Consider the following 20,374-nt stretch of genomic DNA (forward strand, 5'->3'; position numbering starts at 1 on the left):
GTCCTATTTATAGGACAGTGGGACTTAATGGGTTAAATTATTGGAGCAGGATAGCAATTAGCTAACCATCTAATCTACCTCATATGATCTACATGGTCCCTCTCAATTCTTTGGTTTCTACTTTAAAACTTCACCATGTCAGCATTTCTCATGCTGTACCTCCCTCTTGTTAATGCAATCGCCCAAGTTTCACAAACAATGGGACCATCAAACAGCCGGAGTATGTTCATCATCATCATCATCATCATCGTTTAACGTCCGCTTTCCATGCTAGCATGGGTTGGACGATTTGACTGAGGACTGGTGAAACCGGATGGCAACACCAGGCTCCAGTCTGATTTGGCATCATTTATATTATTTACATTTGATGGATATTTGTCCTCATCTTGTTTGTTGTTAACACGTTTCGGCTGATATACCCTCCAGCCTTCATCAGGTGTCTTGGGGAAATTTCAAACCTGGGGTCTCATTCCTAAGGTATTTTTCCATATTATTATTCAGGTCACTGCCTGGAATCGAACTCGGAACCTTGGGGTTAGTAGCCTGCACTCTTAACCACTACGCCATATACCCATGTAAATAATGTCCATAATTCCTCATCTCTTAAATATAGAACAGCAGGAGTACGTTTTTGCAACTTTAATAACTGCTTTATCAGCAATATTGAGGCCAGCTGGAGCCTTGTCTTCTACTGGTTGTGTGTCTGAGAAGTTTATAATGAAACCTAACAGTTCTAGTTTCAATCCCACTACACAATACATTCAGCCAGTGTCTTCTACCACAGTTTGAGGTTAATAAAATCCTTGTGAGTGAAATTCAAAAGGTCATTGAGGGGTTTAAGTAGTTGTAAAATGTTCAGTTACCCAGAGTGCTTGTGCATGAGGTGCATAAAGCTTACAGCAGGCCCGCAGCTAACTGCAAAACTAAAACCAGCAAAGAAGATCAGCTGTAAACTTCAAATATGAAATGTCATTATTTCATTAGAAATAAGTACAATTAGTTGACCTGCTGATAAATATTGATTTTAGAATAAAAGATGACCTAATCTTTTTGCTCATGTGGTTATTGTAATACTAAATGTAAAAATCTTCTATCCTCATACAAAGCTACTTTTCCCTTCTCATGGCTTGTGCCTAGCAATTTTAATTTCAACCTAACCACATTCTTCTCTAACTGGCATCTTTCGTGTCGAGCGAAACAATGAAATATTTTTGAAATATGTTTAAAGTGACCTGTATTTGTCTTGTCTGCTGTTTTTAAACCTTAACACAAAAAACATTGAAAGTGAGAAGCTGCTGTAAAGTATATAACCTGGCTTTTAATGACCAGAGAGAATAAGTTTAAAATGGGTTTAGTGCAGTTTAACTTAGTTCCAGCCGGTGACCTACTTAGCTTTGAGTTTAAATCAATTACTCTTTTGTCAGCTGTGACAACTGAAATTCGTTAATAAACACCCCTGGGTTGTTGAATCTTAACTCTTTAACACAACAATTTCACAATAAAACATTTCAGTGAAAAGAGCCATTTTACTGATGATAGAAATATGCATAGATGACTGCGCTTTAAAGTGTTGCCTGAAGTTTTGTGACTTTTGCTGGAAGGAGAAGACAGTATTCAATAGAAAAGTTGAATAGCTTTCACACCTTTTGGATTCATTCATCACTACTACAGCATGTACAGTGAAAGCTGTGCTTTGCTAAGGAGGTAGAAATGAGACCAAAACCTATATGGAGTTGTCTCCCCTCATAAAGTATTGACTTCCCCTTGCTCCATATTAATCTGTAGTTATTTAATGCTCCATCAATTTGGTTTACACTCATTCCTCAGCCTTTCACCCCAACAAAACTTCATTGGGACTTTTTTTAAAAATTTCTCTCAATACTAATCAAGTTAATCATTAATTTTATTGTTTAACCTTAGGTCAGCTCTGATCCAATAGGCTTGTAATTAAAAATGTTTCAGCCATGACCATTGTATCTCTATTTGAGACTCACTGTATCTAAGACAAAATCATCCACTGTGTTCTTGAAGGTAAGAGTGTGATTTGAAGGCAATGTGGCTGATTTCTAGCAGGTCAGGCAACCTCCTAAAGGATCATTGTTAACATGTTTAAAGTGAGAAAACTTTGAAAAATGTTTTGAAGTGATTTACTGAAATAAGCCAATATATTTATAAATCATTGTATATATATTGACTGTTCTGTAAAGCTTGTATTATATACACTATATTATATAGACCATTTTATACAGACTAGACGTATGGACTATTTTATATAAACCATATTCAAGGGCCTCTCTACTAAGATTCTCTGACCCCATATTCCTGCAAAATTTGGCTAAAGTTACAATCTGAAGATCTCTGGGGTTATTATATTCTATTTCCTGCCAGTGTTGTCTGGAAATATCTTAAAAGCACCCAAATGATTCAACGGATCATTCTTTAAACTGATCCCAAAACGCTTTTTCCCTTTTTTTTTTTTTTTAATAGTACGATTAGAATAGATGAACCTCTTTCAAAAAGAATTGTTTAACAGAAAATAACCACATTATTTACATTATTTACATTTGTCAGATATTTGTCCTCATCTTGTTTGTTGTTAACACAATGTTTCGGCTGATATACTCTCCAGCCTTCATCAGGTGTCTTGGGGAAATTTCAAACCTGGGTTCTCATTCCTAAGGTATTTTTTGATGTTATTATATGGCGTAGTGGTTAAGAGTGCAGGCTACTAACCCCAAGATTCCGAGTTCAACTCCAGGCAGTGACCTGAATAATAATAATAATAATAATAATAATAGTAATATCGAAAAATACCTTAGGAATGAGAACCCAGGTTTGAAATTTCCTCAAAACACCTGATGAAGGCTGGAGGGTATATCAGCCAATATGTTGTGTGGTAAGAACCACATGATTCTGCCGTGTGGTACTTTGGGCAAGTGTTTTCTAATATAGCCCCTAATATAGTCTTGTGAGCGCTTTTGATTGATGGACACTGTAAGGAAGCCTGTCATGTGTATACATGTGTGTATGTTTGTCTCTCCTTGTCTTGACATTGCATGATAGTTTTAAACAATTGTCACTGTCATACAAGCCTTGACATTTATTTCCAATGTTCTGCATAAAAATATCTGGCCGTAGAAAAATTTTGCCCTACTTTGGAAATGGGTGAGAGTTGGCGACAGGAAGAGCATCCAACCATAGAAATTTCACTTCAATAAAGTTCACCCACCCCAACAAACATCAGGCTGTGTGTTGTGTCCTTGAGCAAGACACTTTATTTCACATTTCTCCAGTTTACTCAGCTGTAGAAATGGGGTTGATGATGTCACTGGTGCCAAGCTGTATCGGCCCCTTTGCCCTTTCTCTTGGATAACATCAGTGGCATGGAGAAGGAAGGTTGATATGCATGGGCGACTGCTGGTCTTTCGTAAACAACTTTGCTCAGACTTTTGCCTGGGAGGGTAACTCTCTAGGTGCACGAAGGATGGTGGGGTTCTGTTTACCCTTTACGATGATGATGATTCATGTGAAATGCAGTTTTTACTTAAAACATTCACGTGCGCAATATATACGAGAACCACATGTCACCATTTTTTCCGAAGTCCTCGTATTCAAGATGGTGTAAGTGAGAATCTATTGTCTGAGCAAATCTGATGTGTAATGAAAAGTTAAATCGTTGTAAAAAGTGTTGCATCTGTTTTTAGGATGGTGGAGATACAAGTCTTTCTCTTCTGTCACTCCAAGTTGTTTACTGTCATTGTAACATGTTGAAGTGATTCAAAAGTAAACATATAAAACAGGTGTCGGTTGGGATGTGCAGGTGAAAAGTTTGCAGCCTTATCACTTGGTTCCTGTTTCAGTCTCACTATGTGACAGTAGCCCCCAGAACGGAATTGACAAAATACTTCTATGTTCCTCTTGAGAGACAATGTGTCAGGAATCAAACTGCGAAGGAATAAAAGTCTGGATTGAAGAATTATTTTGATTTTGGTTGTTCTTGAATCCTCTCTGATTTTTAATATCAGAAGCTTCTCTGCCAAATATTGCAACAAAGCTGTCTGAAAGAATGGTTATCATACATAGTTGTTTTATCATCAGAATAGATTTCTATCTTTTAACTGTTGGACTGTGGCCATGCTGGGGCACCATCTTGAAAAGGTTTTTAGTGGAATAAGTTGACTTCAGTGTTTATTATTTTAAAGTCTGGTAATTATTCTACCAATCTCTTTTGCTGAACTGTTAAGTTACAGGAATGTAAACAAACACCAGTTGTCAAGTGGTGTGGCTGTATTATAGTCTTAATTACTGTTGAAATAATGTATTCTGCACATGATAATTGTTTGTATTTAGTTACGAAATGATTAACATGTTAAGCATTAATTATTGTTTTGATACCTACTAATTTTTGAAAAACATCACATTAATTAAACACAGCATTATGTGCCTAATCAACACGAGATGTTGATAATTTGTGTTCGGTAATTATTTGTTCACAAATCAAATAATATTTTATTCAGGGCTGAGTGTGGACATTATTTTCACTATTAGCAGTGTTATCAACATTATTGTCTATTCCCAATGTTCTCAACTAACAAACAGCAGTTTCTGATTGCTATGGTAACAAATATTATGAGGACAGTAAAATAAAGATTAGAAATATAAGTTACAATAAAGCAAAATGTGATTAGTAAAGAATGAAAGTTCGGTGGATCAGCATACACCTGTTCTCTCCTTTATTCTATGTGACGGGACATCAGGGGAATACTTGGAATAATATTTGTGTCAAACGTCTCACCACCACCCCCTCCTACGAATAACACCCTCTCCTATCAATAATCTTGTTTACTGTCAACACTGATAACAGCAAAAACTGGTTCTGAACTTTTTATTTATGACAAAAAGATTTCAGGCTTAAATTGGTGTGAAGGCATGTGGCTTTGTGGTTAGAGTAATCAGCTTTCAATTGCAAGGTCGTTAGTTCAATTCCTGGCAGTACATTGTGTCATTGAGCAAGACACTTTATTTCATCTTACTCCACTGCTTTCAGCCAGCAAAAATAAGTAGTAGCTGTATTTGAAAGGGCCAGCCTTGACACAGCCTGTCATGTTGAATCTCTATAAGAACTACATTAAGGGGACGTGTGTCAATGGAATGCTCCACCACTTGCACATTTCACAAGCAGACTCTTCCGTTAATTGAATTGACTGGAGTGCCAGTTTATATACATTGGTCTTACAGTAAACCAAAAGACAAACCAAAGACAGAACGGTGAAGAGATTTGTGAAGATAGTTTTATTCACACTAAACAGGAAAATATATTTTGTACCTGTCTATAAATTAATTTAGCTGTGATAAGTTTGATTGACAGTAAAATCATTAATGATGAACTGTTAGTAATTACGAAAATGAGCTCAGTATTCTATAATGCTTGTTCATGAAGTGTGTGTGTGTGTGTGTACAACGAAGTGAGTCGAAAGAGGTACCAACAGAACATGTATGTTTATGTGCACGTAACAAACTCAAGAAAGGTTTGTGACTCCATAGTAACCTTTGTATTTTAAAATGTAGATTGGAGCCTGGTGTTGCCATCCGGTTTCACCAGTCCTCAGTCAAATCGTCCAACCCATGCTAGCATGGAAAGTGGACGTAAAACGATGATGATGATGATGATGATTCCAGTTGTATGTACTCTAAAATAAAAGTTAGAGGGTAAGGAGGTCATACGGTTCATTTGTAAAATGCTCTGCACATGAAAATTGTTGGCTGTGAAAAGTCCTCTATCTCTGTTTCACTGCAATAGCTATGGTTGCTCTTCTTCTTGCCAGTTTCTTGGGTGCTGGTAAAAGTGGGGTCTGAGCTGTTTGTAAAACTCATCTATTGCTCAAGTTGTTGGTACTTACAGCTGATCTGCTTCTATGACTGCTGGTAAAATGCCAGTCTATCTGCTTGTATTCTGTTTTTCTGAACAACTAGGTGTTTGGTAGACAATGACTTTTGGTAGACAGTAAACTGGGTTCATAATAGTTCTTGATGTGCACTCTGTTGTTATTTTGCTGTTGCTGGGTCTAATGGTTACTATCCACAAAAAAGGCATACTAGTTAATTAGTTGTTCCCTTATGAAAGATTCACTACACTCTCTTCATGGTATATCTGGTATTGTAGTAACTTGATGAGAAGATTGTTGTGTTATATAATGATATCATGTAATGATGATTGATAAATAAATATAATTTTAATTTCATAAGTGTTTTCAATTTGTATTGAGTGCATATCCATCTTAAAATACAATTAAGTATGGAAGTGTTTTCAAGAAAGATTATAAATGAGCCATTATATCTCTAGCTGATTGTAATGTTTATTCTGTTGTATATTGCAGAATACTACAAAATAAACATTACAATCAGCTATAGACATAAGACCAGATGTTTTATAGTTGAAACATGTCAAAGAAAAAGTATCATGTCAAACACTTTATCAAATAAATTTTATATTAATTTGTTAATAAATGTCAAACTTTCACATATTTTAGTTAGAATCCTGAATAGTTTTTTTTCAGTTATTCATTATACAGGATCCGAAACAGAAATTTTTGAAAACAGTTTTTGTAAAAAAGAACTTTAAATATACCAGACGTTACCAATTAAAAAATAGGGTTGAGATTATACGTTGAGTATATATTTAACAGAAAATCATGATAGTATTATAACATTTCTTGACATAATGAATTATTTAGGCACATGAGCGCCAAGGATGAAACAATCCGATTGTGGGGCATCCAAGACCGTGACAGCTAAGGATTTAAGGCATATTGACCGCAAGTTACGTAGGGAACCTGCACAAACAAACAAAGCCATTTCACCACTTCTGGACTTCCTCATGTACCGAAAACTACCAGTCTAGTGAGCACATCAGCCAGATTGACTACCGCCTCACCAGACAATGAGATAGATGGATGGTTAAAAACGCAAAGTCTTTCCCAAGTGAAGAGTGTACAACCCAACATAGGTTAATAGTTAGTGACTTCAGAATTAGAGCTAGAAAGACCCGGAGAAATAAGCCAATCTGGAAAAGGAGACTATGGAAGCTCAAAGACCCAGCAGACAGACAAAAATGCAAAGATTTGCTAATGAAAGCTTATGATGAGAGGAAGAGTTGGGAGACATATAGTGTAGAGGATAACTGGAAGTTCCTGTGGAACAATCTGCCGAGGGCTACGGATGAAATCTGTGGTTGGTGCAGAGTTCCAGCTAGACCAAAGGTGACATGGTGGTGGAGCAAGGAGGTTGACCGTGTTACGAAAGCAAAAAGATAGGCCTGGAAAGAATGGAAGCAGAGAATTATATCAGGTAGCCAAAAGGGCAGCTGGGCGTCAGGTATACATAGCAAAAGGAGTAGCTGAAGGTGAGAGATTTGCAAATGCCCTACAATGTGAGGATCACAGGTGTGAGGTGTTCAGGATTGCAAAGCAGTGTATCAGAGAGAATAGAGATGTGGTGGGTGAGAAATGTGTGCGAATGGTTCATGGTAAGAAATGTGTGTGAATGGATAATGGTATGCTTGCACTTAGTGACTCAGAGAAGAAAGATGCATGGAAGTGTCACTTTGAAAGGTTACTAAACATGGAAAATGAAAGGCAGAAGGAGAGTCTATCAAATATCAAACCAATTGAGGGACCAGCCATCAGAGTTGATAGCAGCATAATAGATAAGGCAATTAAGGACATGAAGACAGGGAAAGCTTCTGGGCCATCAGGAATCATTGCCGAGATGATTAAAATTTCCAGTTGTGTAGGATACAGCTTAGTAACATGTATAGTTAATCAGGTTATTCAGGAAGGCACCATCCCCAATAACTTCTATAGTAGCATTATAGTTAGCTGCTATAAGGGTAAAGGTGATGCCTTAGATAGAAACAACTACAGAGGTATTAAACTGCTGGACCAAGTCATGAAAGTTACTGAGAGGGTTATAGTTCAATTGATTAGAAATAGAATTAAACTAAATGAGATGCAGTTTGATTTTGTACCTGGGAAGAGTACCACAGATGCCATCTTCCAAGTGAGACAGCTGCCGAAAGTAAGCCATTGTACTTAGCCTTCGTTGACCTGGAGAAAGCTTGTATTGATGCCATTAATACATATTAAAACCATCTCTACATGGTTTGTACTTCTCCGACAATATGGTTAGTGCAATGTCTGTCTGTTTGTACTTCTCCAGTGAAACGGGCAGCTTTTACGTTTCAATTAATTTAGTTTGTCAGTGGCTCTAATGGCTACATTTATATAAAGTGGCACCATTGTTACTTCTAGCGTTATGTGGACACTTCATTATGAATGCATTTGGTCTGTTTCTACAGATTTTGATCAAGAAACAACTCCTGCAAATTTTGAGACACCATTTACACACGGTTGATAAATGGTTCCGCTTCTGTGCCATTATAAGCATTTTCTTGTTATTTACTTGAAATATTATTTAAACGTTGACAGTGAGCAAACAGAATGACAGTGGCAAGAGGAGAAAGTAAGCCAAGACCACTAAAAACAACACCCTTGCTCCGAGATCAATATCACAATATTATTTGATCTCTCGATCTTTATACACACACACACTCTCTCTCTCTCTCTCTCTTTCTCTCTCCCTCCCTCTCTCTCTTTTTCTCTCCCTCCTACTCTCTCCCACGCAGGTTGGAACAGGTTATGAAAATTATCGAAAAGGTTTACTACAGTGATTAAGGTGAGAATTTACAAAGAGGCAATGCAGTTTGATTTTGTACCAGAGAAAAGTACTTCTGATGCCATCTTTCTTGTGAAACAGCTGTGGAAAGGGTCTCTAGCCTGATTCAAGCTCCCTATACCTGATGTTTGTTGACCTAGAGAAGACCTTTCACAGGGTTCCACACTTTGTGATTTGGTGGTCACTGAGGAAGCATGGAGAATATGAATGGCTTGTGACAGCTGTACAAACCATGTACAGAAGTACTGTTTGGAAGTTGAGACTTATTAAAAAGTATAAAGATGGATTTAGCACAAAGGTAAAGGTACCTCAGGGCTTAGGGCTCAACCCCCTTCTGTTCATTAAAATCCTCAGAGCCATAACAGAGGAGTTTAAAAACTGATTGCTTTCAAGACCCATAAGTTACTAACATGTAAAGACCATATTTTGGCCACAAGTATCATACAATTTACTGTTGACATTTATTGAGAAACCCTTTGTTGGCGGCAGAAGTGGTCTTTATCTTTCTCACTGCACCTCGTTTTCCCCCTTCCCCTCTTCCCGTTGCCTCCTCATCTGGGATGTTTCCATAGCACTTCTTCTCCTCCCTACCTTTAGGCTCACTTTCCAGCCTCCACTTCCTTTATTTATGGTGAGTTTCGAGCACCACATAAATTAGCCAGTCTAATTCCATTATAATGGTGTACTTACTATGATACTTACAAGTACACTAGTAACTACACCCTTGACAAGTACTGCATTGTTTGTCATTACATGAATCTTCTTGAAATCCTTTTCTGTCCTCATCTTGGTCAAATTTTGCATGGGTCAATAATCGCTTAAAATTTTTTGGCAGTCTTTTAAATTATTAAATTACCGTTTCCTTATTGATTAGTTGGTAGTGTTGTAGACTCTGTGCAATGATCGGTAGTTGTTCTCTTGCTACAGTAAAACTATCTTCTTTCATATCGTTATCGGTTAAAACAATGATATATGAGGTTGTTGAGTCTGTGGTATTTGTAAGACTTTTTTCAATTCTATGCTTTATTTAGAGCAGCAGATATTTCTGAGAAATTAAGAATTCTTCGTTTGTTTCTAAATTCTTTGCTTTCAACTATTGTACATATTTCTTGAGCTAAACAACATGGAATATTTCTTTTTGTATGGATTGGGGCCATGAAATAAAGTTTTGTCTTGCAAGGTATTGTGATATTAGTTTTGATCACATGACTTTGATTGTCTCGATTGCTGTTATTTGCCTGCAGTGCAACTGCGCAGAGTTCTGTTCTGTTTACGGCACGACGTGTTCAGTATTAGTTTTTGGTTAGTCGAGACTGTAGCAACTCGCTGCTTAAAATTGTTATTGCGCTGAAGTTTAGTTTTGCTTACAATTTAACAATCTTTGTATTGTAGATTATTGGATTTTTAGACCATTAAGACCTTTTAAACTTAGACATTCCAGTTTGGGTTTATAACACAAGGTATTTGGTAACCCTGTTGGTGCTGGTGCCATATAAAAAGCACCCAGTACACTCTGTAAAGTAGTTGGTGTTAGGAAGGGTATCCAACTATACAAACCATGCCAAAACAGACAATGGAACCTAGTGCAACTCCTCGCCTTGCCAATTCCTGTCAAACCATTTAGCATGGAAAAGTTATTATTTCGCTTCATATCAATATTTTTCAGTTTGTCTGTTTCATGAACTTTGCAACAGTTATACCCTCTTACTGATGCAGTGACATTAAATCTAGGATGCCATACTGTTATGTCACTCATCAGTTGTAACAGTAATCTGTTATTGATATTATGACTATGCTATTCACCTGAAGGTTGTTATAAAACATGAAAGTACTAGTGAACTGTGAATGCATGTTCAAAATCCAGTTTAAGTTGAACTTCTACATGACAGATAACACACACACACACACACACACACCATAAACTTATAAGCATGCTTTAAGCCAAATGGCTTTGTAATTTTACCAAACCCTAAACTAATCTCTTCTCTGTTCTTCCTTTCTTTGTTCACCTCAAATGTTTTGATAGTCCAATAGTTTATCACTGTCACACTTAAAGTACGTTAGTCACAGCAATTACTAACTACAGCTCTCTCATTGATGGACGTCTCTCACTTTGATAATTACTGTTAAGTACAGTAGTAGTAAGTTGTAGAACTTGATAGTTTATAAATAATTATTGTAATGGATAAGTGTGTGTGTGGTTGACTGTATACAAGTGTCTGTTTGACTGGCTGTATGTGTGTGTATGTGCCTGACTCTGTGTGTGTGGTGTGAGACATATATCGTTCCAGTGGTATAAAAGTAATAGGTACAATGAGGAGTAAACATTAACTTTAGCTCACCTCTGTTGGTGAACTTCACTTCATTAATTAACAAGTTCTGTTTATGATCACTTAGACAAGCAGCTCAAATAGCAACCTTAACAGATGTTACACACGCACGCACAAACATGTGCAAGTGACAAATTTATTAGCTCTGCAAAACCTATATTTAAGAGGGTGAGAGCTATAATGCTTCCCATGAGCCAGTTAAGTCTCCAGCTGGGGATGGACTCTGTGGAATCGGTGGTGGGTCTTTCTGGTGCCTCAGATTTATGTATTTCTAGCTGGGTGGATTTCCTTTCACTGGTTTCAGTTTCTTGGACAGCTGCCAGGCTGAGGCACCACCTGTAAGGCTTTTAGACAGCTTATTAACCCCATCTGTGTCTGCTACTTATTTTATCAAATACCATTTAACAATTGGCTAAGTTATGTTATTGGTGTCAATAGGTGCATCTAGATACATTGTTTTGTTATGCACCCACTCACACACATCTGCACAGTTTCCACCTATCAAATTTCACTCACAAGACATTAGTCAACTCAGAGCTACAATGGAAGCCATTTGCAAAAGATTGCACTCAGTAAAATAGAATGGCGAACCACATGGTTGCAAAGTAAACTTCTTAAGCACATAATTACACACACACACACACACACAGAGGAAGGTACCCCCCCCCCCCATTACCACAGAAAAAAACATTTCTCTCTCTTATATAAAACTTTTCTTCCTAAAAGAACACCTAAACACTTTATGAAGTTGACAAAAATCCCTTGCGTCCCACATACAAAGCTCATCTGAGTCTGTGGGATTATCGTCTTAATGATTCCAGCCAGCCGAGTTCTTTGTTTTGTAAATTATTCTGGGAAAAAGCATTCTTCACGAACTAATGAAAATATTCTCGACGTTTTGTGTAGCTCAATTCTTACTGAAACATCCAGTCTAGCAAATGGACAAGATAGCCATAAGTTCCTCCATTAATACCAGTGGTTTCTTGTTCTAAGCGCCAACCTTTGCTGAATTTATCATGAAAACTAGGTTTAAGTAATTTCATAAACCTCTTTTCTCTAAGAACAGGATATAGATATGCATAGTGTAATGGATTATACATATGTATTACAAACATACATATGTATATATACACACACATATATATGACAGATTGTCTTATTGTGAATGACAAATGAGGGTTCAGTGAAAGAAAGTGTTAATAAATATGGAAACATCAGTGTTTAAGCACTTGGTTTGGTCTGAGCGCTTTTTATTTGTACCTATTTATGTGTCTTTTGACACTTCTTACCTGTGACTATAGTCTACATTATGAGCGAAGAAACTTTAATGTAAATGGTGTCAAAACAGCTATTAGATGGCCCGCATATGTGTGTACCAGAGCTGAACAGTTACAAAATGTCTTACATTTGTGGAACAAAATCCAATTGTTAAAAGTTTCACTTGGATACTCCACTGAACAATGGACTTTAAATCGACTGAAGTTCACAAACTTCAATATTCCAACTTATCCATTGTTGCAACAAAGTATGGTTACAGTCTCTGCCAAGAAAACTAAATATATTATCTTCAATCTAACAGACCAGAAGCTGCTCAAAACTGTTAAATAAGATACCTTACTTCAGATAATTTCTGAATTCAAATTCTTTATTATTGATGATAGTCTCAAAGGAGGACATCAAGATGTCGGTCTGTTCTGTACTCAATGATATAAGAAATATCTGAACTTCCATCCTTTTTCGGACAACTTTAGAAGAGAATCTTAATAACAACTAATCATAACAATTGTTTTTCATGTCTGTAAAATTTGGGTCCTCCCTAGCTTGGGCAAGTCTCTTAATGACTGCTACACTTCCAGTACCGCAGCTGGTTGTCAACATCAACTACATTCAGAAAGCAATCAATAGGTCACTCCGTGCTGACCTAGCACAGATGACCAATATATTTTACAGCTGCTTGCTGGGTGCTGTCTGTGGCATTGAGAGCTGAAAGTCATTGTCTGGTAAGAGGGCCCTGAGTGCATAAGAATTGAGGCTCCTTCTTCTCAAAATTATGATCTAGACTGATTGGTGATGGGGGCGGTGGTGTTGTGATCGATGATAAGAGAGGAGTCACATCTGCCATTGTGACGTGTCTATTATCATGACCGAAACAGGTGTAAGGTATGGATTGTAATAAATGTGATTGTTGTAGTTTTTGAGTCCCTTGTACTTTATTGATCCTTTACTCGACAATACAAAAATGGAAATCTCAACAACAAGCTAGATTTGATCTGATTTCATTTAGTATTGCCCTCCAAATTTTTCAACAGGTCTGGTCATGTAAATTACCATAAAGATGATAGCTCTTTTAAAATTGATAATCTCTTTCTTTCCCATTGATAGCTCCTCACCTCATTTGATAACTAACTCTAACTCCAAAGAGGTAGTCACCCACATCCATGCATTGCTTGATGTTAACAAATTATGAAACTTTTCTTTTTAATCTTCAATCTTTTATCATTGTAATGATTCATTGAACTTTAGTCCTATCATTTTTATCTCTCTTTATCTCAGGAAACCTCTTAGGAGAGGTATCCTACCTCCACCTTTCTAGACTCAACTGATGATGACACCTCTCTTATCTCAAGCCTCCTCTACATTATTTGGTTGTGTTTTAACATGCAATGACAGCATTTTTTAAAATTTTATATCAAGTTAGAATCTGTAATTTATTAAAATCTTATCAAGCAATTTTGTGGAATATCATTATTGGTTTAATATCATTGTAGTTTAAAAATGGAGACCACCTCCCCCTGTGGGATGAAGTTAAAGTAATAGACAGAGAACAGCACTGGAAAATACGAAAACTTAAAGAAGCAGCACATATGCTAGGACACAACAACCTCCTAAGCAGACTGAGTGCAGATATGAGTAGCATATGGGAACCGGTATTAAGGAAGGATAGAATATTAAATTTATAAGCCTTAAAATTCACTCCATAATTACCCATGGGCATATGGTGTAGTGATTAAGAGCACTGGCTACTAACCCCAAGATTCCTCCAGACAGTGACCTGAATAATAATAATAATAATAATAGTTTAATATTAATTTAATACTACTTCAATTGCAGTACCAGATTTTTATTCAGCTGGGCAGTTATTTACAACACCAGTGATTGTTTTATTCGCAGCTTCTGATATGTTGGCAGTGCCAGATTTCATCCAGGCATGTAGCTATGAGTAAACATTATTGATAAAAAAAAGACCCTGCAAAGCCAAATGTATTTGGTATTCTTGCTATCCACTGCAGAGATGAGTTTTCATCTTCCACCCCCCACCCACCCTCTATATTGCTTTTAAATACAGCAAGTCTGTAAGAGATGTTATCTACGACAAATACTGCAGTAACTTGTATGATTTTTAGGTGGATTGAAAACTGCAGTTATCGAGATAACATAAATACTGAGATTTTACAAGAACACAAACCAAACTAATTAAGCAGTTAAATAGATCTATAAAAGTGTATTTTGGTATTGTTTTAACTCTGACATCTGCCCTACTAAGCAGACATTTGATCAAAAGCACTCTAACCATAACCATCTTGTTTTCAAGATGGTAGTGTATGGTTGAAGAGGTATTTGGTGGCTACTTCTAGCAGACAGACTGATTTCATGTATGTAGCTGTAATAATATTTTACTGGTTTCTGTTATTGACCTGTGGTCATGCTGGAACACTACTTTCTAAGGTATTGTTGGTTACAATTTATTTTATTGACCATGGAAGGCAAGGTGGACCTAGGTATGATTTGAACTCAGAATATAAAAATATACCACAGGGTATATCATTTGATGCTCTACTGATTTGTTATCTCATAAAACCTCTTAAAAGGAGAGCTCTCCCACCTCCACCGCTGTAGTCTCAACTGATGATAACAGCTCTCTTATCACAAACCTCTTTTACATTAGTCAGTTGTGTTTTAACATGCAATGGCAGCACTTTATTTTATATCAAGATAGAAACAGGAATTTAATGAAACTTTGTTGAACAATTTCATGGAATAGTATTATTTTAGTTATAGAATTAACAAAAGACAGCAAATTGACAAAACCATTAGCATGCCAAGCAAAATGCTTAGCAGGAGTTCATCTGTCTTTAAGTTCTGAGTTTAAATTCCACCAAGGTTGACTTGACCTTTCATCCTTTTGGGGTTGATAAAATAAGTACCAGTTGAGCACTGAGGTCAATGTAATTGACTTACTTCCTCACATCCCTGAAATTGCTGGCCTTGTGCCAAAATTTGAAACCAATATTAATAAAAGAAGAAACCAGAAATAAACCTCACCAGAAACCAGTGGTTTAGAGATATAAAAAGAGAAGTAATACTATCTCAACATCCATGTGGGTAGAGAAATTATGTTACATTTGTCTTCTTTAACCCATTGCCTGCCATGGGCCCCATTTGGGGATCTGCTGAAAACAGTCTCACTTCCGGTTGTTTTTTGTATTTAAAGTGAACTGCTTATGTAGATTGCATTTGCAGAGGTGTGTTTAACAATATTTAATCATTAAAGGTTGTCATTATTAGCTCTGGTTATTGCAATTTATGACATAAAATGTCATAAATTGCAATTTTGGAATTACAAAAATATTGACTGTTCTGAAAACGTTTTTTTTTTTTCTTGCATTTCCCATCAAAATATCATTCATTGATATTTCATACTCATTCGCATTTGATACTACAGTCTCAAAAAAAACTAAAATGTTTATTATTGGAATTGAATAGAAAAGGATAAATATGCTCGTTTCTCAGCAATCCCTATTTGGGACTTTTCGGAAAATTTATAATTTGCAAAACAATTCACATATGAAGAAAATTTCAATATTCACAATCCCTCTTGATTCTTAAGTCCTTTCCTCATGAGTTTTCAATGATCCTTAATTCCTTGGAGCAATTAGTATCCCTACCCACTTGTATCCCCTCATACCTATACCTACCTGTATCCATCCCTATCCTTAGTGGGGCCAACATACTTAATATCCACCTTTGACCTCTTGGCAAGGGCCAATGAGGGAACTGCAAGAAATTGAATTCTGACAGCAACACCTGAGGCATTTGTGTATCAGTCTTGGAGAAGAACTTTTCCTTTGGATCACGCTGGTGGCATGGAGACGAGAAAATTTGCATCCATCATCGACTGCTGGTCGTTTTCACAAAAATACCTTACCCAGGCCTGTGCTAAAAATGGCAAATACACGGTCACCCTAATTGACAGTGGCTGGGAATGGACTTTATAAAGACAAACATCATAACCTATTTCTCTACCCACACAGAATGGTCACAGTTAGAATATCTTTAATCATAGGTCCACTCCTTCTGGGCTAGCCTGGGGCTAAACAGCTGCTGCCAGCCATCACAGTCTCTTCTCTCATTGGATCACCTGACCACTAATCAAGGTAGCTAAGTGGATGATCAATATCCTTACATCATTCATCTCCATGACAACCAAAGCCTACAATCCACAAACCCTCGGCTGATTCAAATCCATGGCTGACAACTCCTCATGAAAGTTACTGACTTGTTAACTATGGCATTAATTTACCATTACAGTGCAAACGAGATGAAAATAAAGGATGTGTTTTGTGTACTGTACAGCTCTGTAAATTGCCTTGGATCATAAATTGCTCCCTTGTTATTCACTATACATGCAGGAGTGGCTGTGTGGTAAGTAGCTTGCTTCCCAACAACATGGTTCCAGGTTCAGTCTCATTGCGTGGCACCTTGGGCAAGTGTCTTCTACAATAGCCTCGGGCCGACCAAAGCCTTGTGACTGGATTCGGTAGACGGAAACTGAAAGAAGCCCGTCGTATATATATATATATATATATATATATATATATATATTTTTGCCTTACTGGCACTTGTGCTGGTGGCATGTGAACAAAACATTGGACTCACTCCTGTGTATATTATGTAGAAAGATGATGGCTGAATGTGATTGTAAGAAGTATGGTGTTGCATGACAGTGAAACATTAAACCTTTCACATTCAGATTACTCTATCAGACGTAATTATTTTATTTATTCACTTTGTGTTTCAGTTAATCATGCATTGTCTCAGAATTTCAAGATTTCAACATTCTAATTGTTTATATTTAGAATGACATTGCAGGATAGGTGTGAGAAGTTGGACCTGGCTGGTTTGAACATAAAACAAATACAATATTTGGACCGGATCTGGCTGGTTTAAATGCAAAGGGTTAGATATTTGTAATAACTGTGTTGGAAATAGTTAAATGAGATTCACTGGATTGTAACGATGCTCTCTCTCCATGCGCACACTAGTGTTGTAAAAAACAATATATTTCCGAATATATGAAGCTGCTGAAATTTGTCAAGCATTTAAGAAGATATTGTTTATTGCTCAAGCTGTCTTCTAGAAAATTTCTGAAATAAATAAGTCAAAAGAAACAATAAAGTAAATAATAAATTGAAAATGTTGCTTTTATTTATCTGTCCATTATCAGAGGTTTCATCTTATTTACTTATCTAATGTTTTAGATCTTGTTACATAGTTTTATAGTCAGACACATCTCTACCTGACACGATCTTTAAATATTTATTAAACTCCAACAGTCTTTACATCTATTATGAAAACATCAAGCATAAAGTATGCAGTCTTTTTGGGAGAGCAGTTTTTAAGGGTCTTTTCTCAGAAAGCGTCTGCAACTTGTCTTAAAATTTTTGAGTTGGTTGGTTTGACAGGAACTGGTAAGCCAAAGAGCTGCACCAGGCACCAACTGTCAGCCCTTGCAAGATTTCTACAGCTGCATGCCCTTCCAAATGCCAACCACTTTACAAAATGTACTGGGTGCTTTTTACATGGCACCAGCCTGTAAAAGAAGCACCCAGTACACTCTGTAAATACACGGAATCTGTTTCTTTTCTGTTTAATTTCTGGATCGTCTGGCATTAATAAACATTTTATTCACAGATTTTAGTAAAGTTTTTTTCCATACAAATCAACCCCATTTTTTATGTACCATCTTTAATAAAGACAGTTGCAGCTTTTCAGCACAGTTTCATTACTATGTCAACATGTGTGTGTGTGTGCGCACATGCATGCACGTGTGTGTGTGTGTGTGTTTCAGACTTTATCGCACTCAACCCTAAGTGTTCATCATACAAGATCTATAATAAAATTAGCTCAGTCTCCCAATATTGTGAACGAGTTTATTGCCCTAATGTTTAAAAGTTTTGTACTTTTTCAATAAATCGCTGTTAATATTGCTCCACTGAGCACATTAAAATGTCTGGTAACAATATAAGCTCACTTTTGCTCCACAGAAAAGCTTTATGATCTGACTGTGAATGCTCTATTACACTGTTATTAGTGAAAAGAATGTCTGTATTTCTGAAGTAATTGTTCAAACAAGACCCAAGATGTATTCACTTTTTACTCTAATGAACCCTTGTCATGCTATTTCCCTATAATTCAAGTAACATGTGGCTAATGATGGTTTGTTACTTCAATATATTCATTGTTCTCTATATATTTTCTTCAATTCTTAAGAGAGATACTAATATATATCGGAGATGGTGGTGAGGACATTGTAAATAGCAAAGATGTTGATGAAGTGTGACAGAAATATTGAACGGCTTTTAAACTAATGACTTATATTTCCAGCTAAAATTGATGTTGAAAATAAAAGATAAAAAGTTGGCTCAAATTATTGGCATCATTATTCTGACATAAAAATACTTTATTTATTGGCATTGGTGTTTGGTTAAGACTTTTGATTTGCAGCCGCATGGTTCTAGATTTGATCCTGCTATGCAGTACCTTGGGTAAGTGTCGCCTACCAAAGCCAAAGCTTTAGGTTCACTTATGTCTTGTTGCTGGAGTTTGGTAGATGGAAACTCTACAGAAGTTCATTGTGTGTGTGTGTGTGTGTGTGTGTGTGTGTGTGTGCATAGCAGTGTAGATACAGAATTAATTTCACAACGGCATGGTTTTGGGCTCTTTTCCACTGTGTGGCATCTTGGGTGAGTGGCTTGGGTTGAACACTGCCTTATGAATGGATAATTGGTAGATAGAAACTGTGTGGAAGCTTGATGGTTGTGTGTGTGTGTGTATTGACAGTCCATGTCTTCATGTAGCACTGTCTGAAAAAGTGATGTCATGTCTACATTTTTTGTAAGAGTGATTTTGAGCATCAATAGAATTTTTTTAAAAACCCTTCCTTCCTTGTGAGTAATTGGAAGGTCATCTGACCATAAAATACTGCCTTAGATTTGTCTGTCCAACCGATGCTTGCATAGAAACTGAATTTAAAATGAACTGGAATATTTACTAATGAATGCCATCCATGCAATACTAATGTTTATTAAAACACACCATAGTAAACTTTAACTTTGCTTCGACTTAGAATTTACCTGAGGGAGAGGGTTCAATGCAGTGGGGACGTTTTATGATGTAGGGGTCTCAATAAAATAGGTACCAGTTGTTGACAGGTATATTATTATACCTTTAATCAAGAGTAATCTTCTTCTTCCCATCTTTTTCTTGTGCATTCTCCTCTAATTATTGTTTCAGGAATTTTCTATATTAAAAAAAAACTTATGTTGTTTTTCTTATTTTCCAGATCCAAGAGTTGCTGACTGGTTCATGATGGCAACCCCTTGGCCTGCATTCTTCTTGTGTGTCTTCTATGTTTCTTCTGTCAAGATTGGAATTGGTATAATGGCCAAACGGAAACCGTTTGAAATAAGGAAAATTTTAGTAGTCTACAATATATTTATGATGTTTCTCTCTGGCTATGTATTTGTCGAAGTAAGAACTCATTTTTTCTTCTTTGTTCAATATTTTATTCTGTTTTTGGATGAGGCCCCTTTATTCTGTTCCCTATCACCAGATATGAGACAAATATATTTAAATGAGAGCCTCACCATAAAGAACACCAACTTTCATCCACTTGCTCCCTCTTATATTTGCCATTAACTACCTTATTTTATAGCTGGTGATTGGAAATGAATGAGACACTCAGACATTTGTATTGCATCCTACAGTTTATTGCTTATGGTGAAGCAACAGAGATTTATGCACACACATATTATACAAAACCAAGATACAAAGACAGGTGAGGGAACAAACAGGGTGTAGTAGTCTGACACTCAGAAAAAAAAATGGAAGAAGTCTTTGACATTTTGAGCATATGCTCTTCTGCAGAAAGGAATGAGAAGGGAAAATAGAGAAAAGAAACATGTCTAGATTACAGTGTGTGTATGTGTGTGTGTGTGTGTGTGTGTGTGTGTGTGTGTGTATACCCAAGT

The 20,374-nt window shown here is 36.6% G+C and overlaps 1 protein-coding gene across 1 annotated transcript in view; it reads left to right on the forward strand.

Moving 5' to 3' along the window:
• Nucleotides 1-20,374, forward strand: part of LOC106871573 (very long chain fatty acid elongase 7) — a 53,263-nt gene that overhangs the window by 19,443 nt on the left and 13,446 nt on the right. Inside the window, exon 2 of the mRNA XM_014918079.3 lies at nt 19,687-19,874. Coding sequence (XP_014773565.1) covers nt 19,687-19,874 — 188 coding nt within the window. The remainder of the gene's footprint in view (nt 1-19,686; nt 19,875-20,374) is intronic.

Source organism: Octopus bimaculoides, chromosome 7, assembly GCF_046866305.1.
Source record: "Octopus bimaculoides isolate indiv1 chromosome 7, ASM4686630v1, whole genome shotgun sequence".
NCBI classification, from domain to species: Eukaryota; Metazoa; Mollusca; class Cephalopoda; order Octopoda; family Octopodidae; genus Octopus; species Octopus bimaculoides.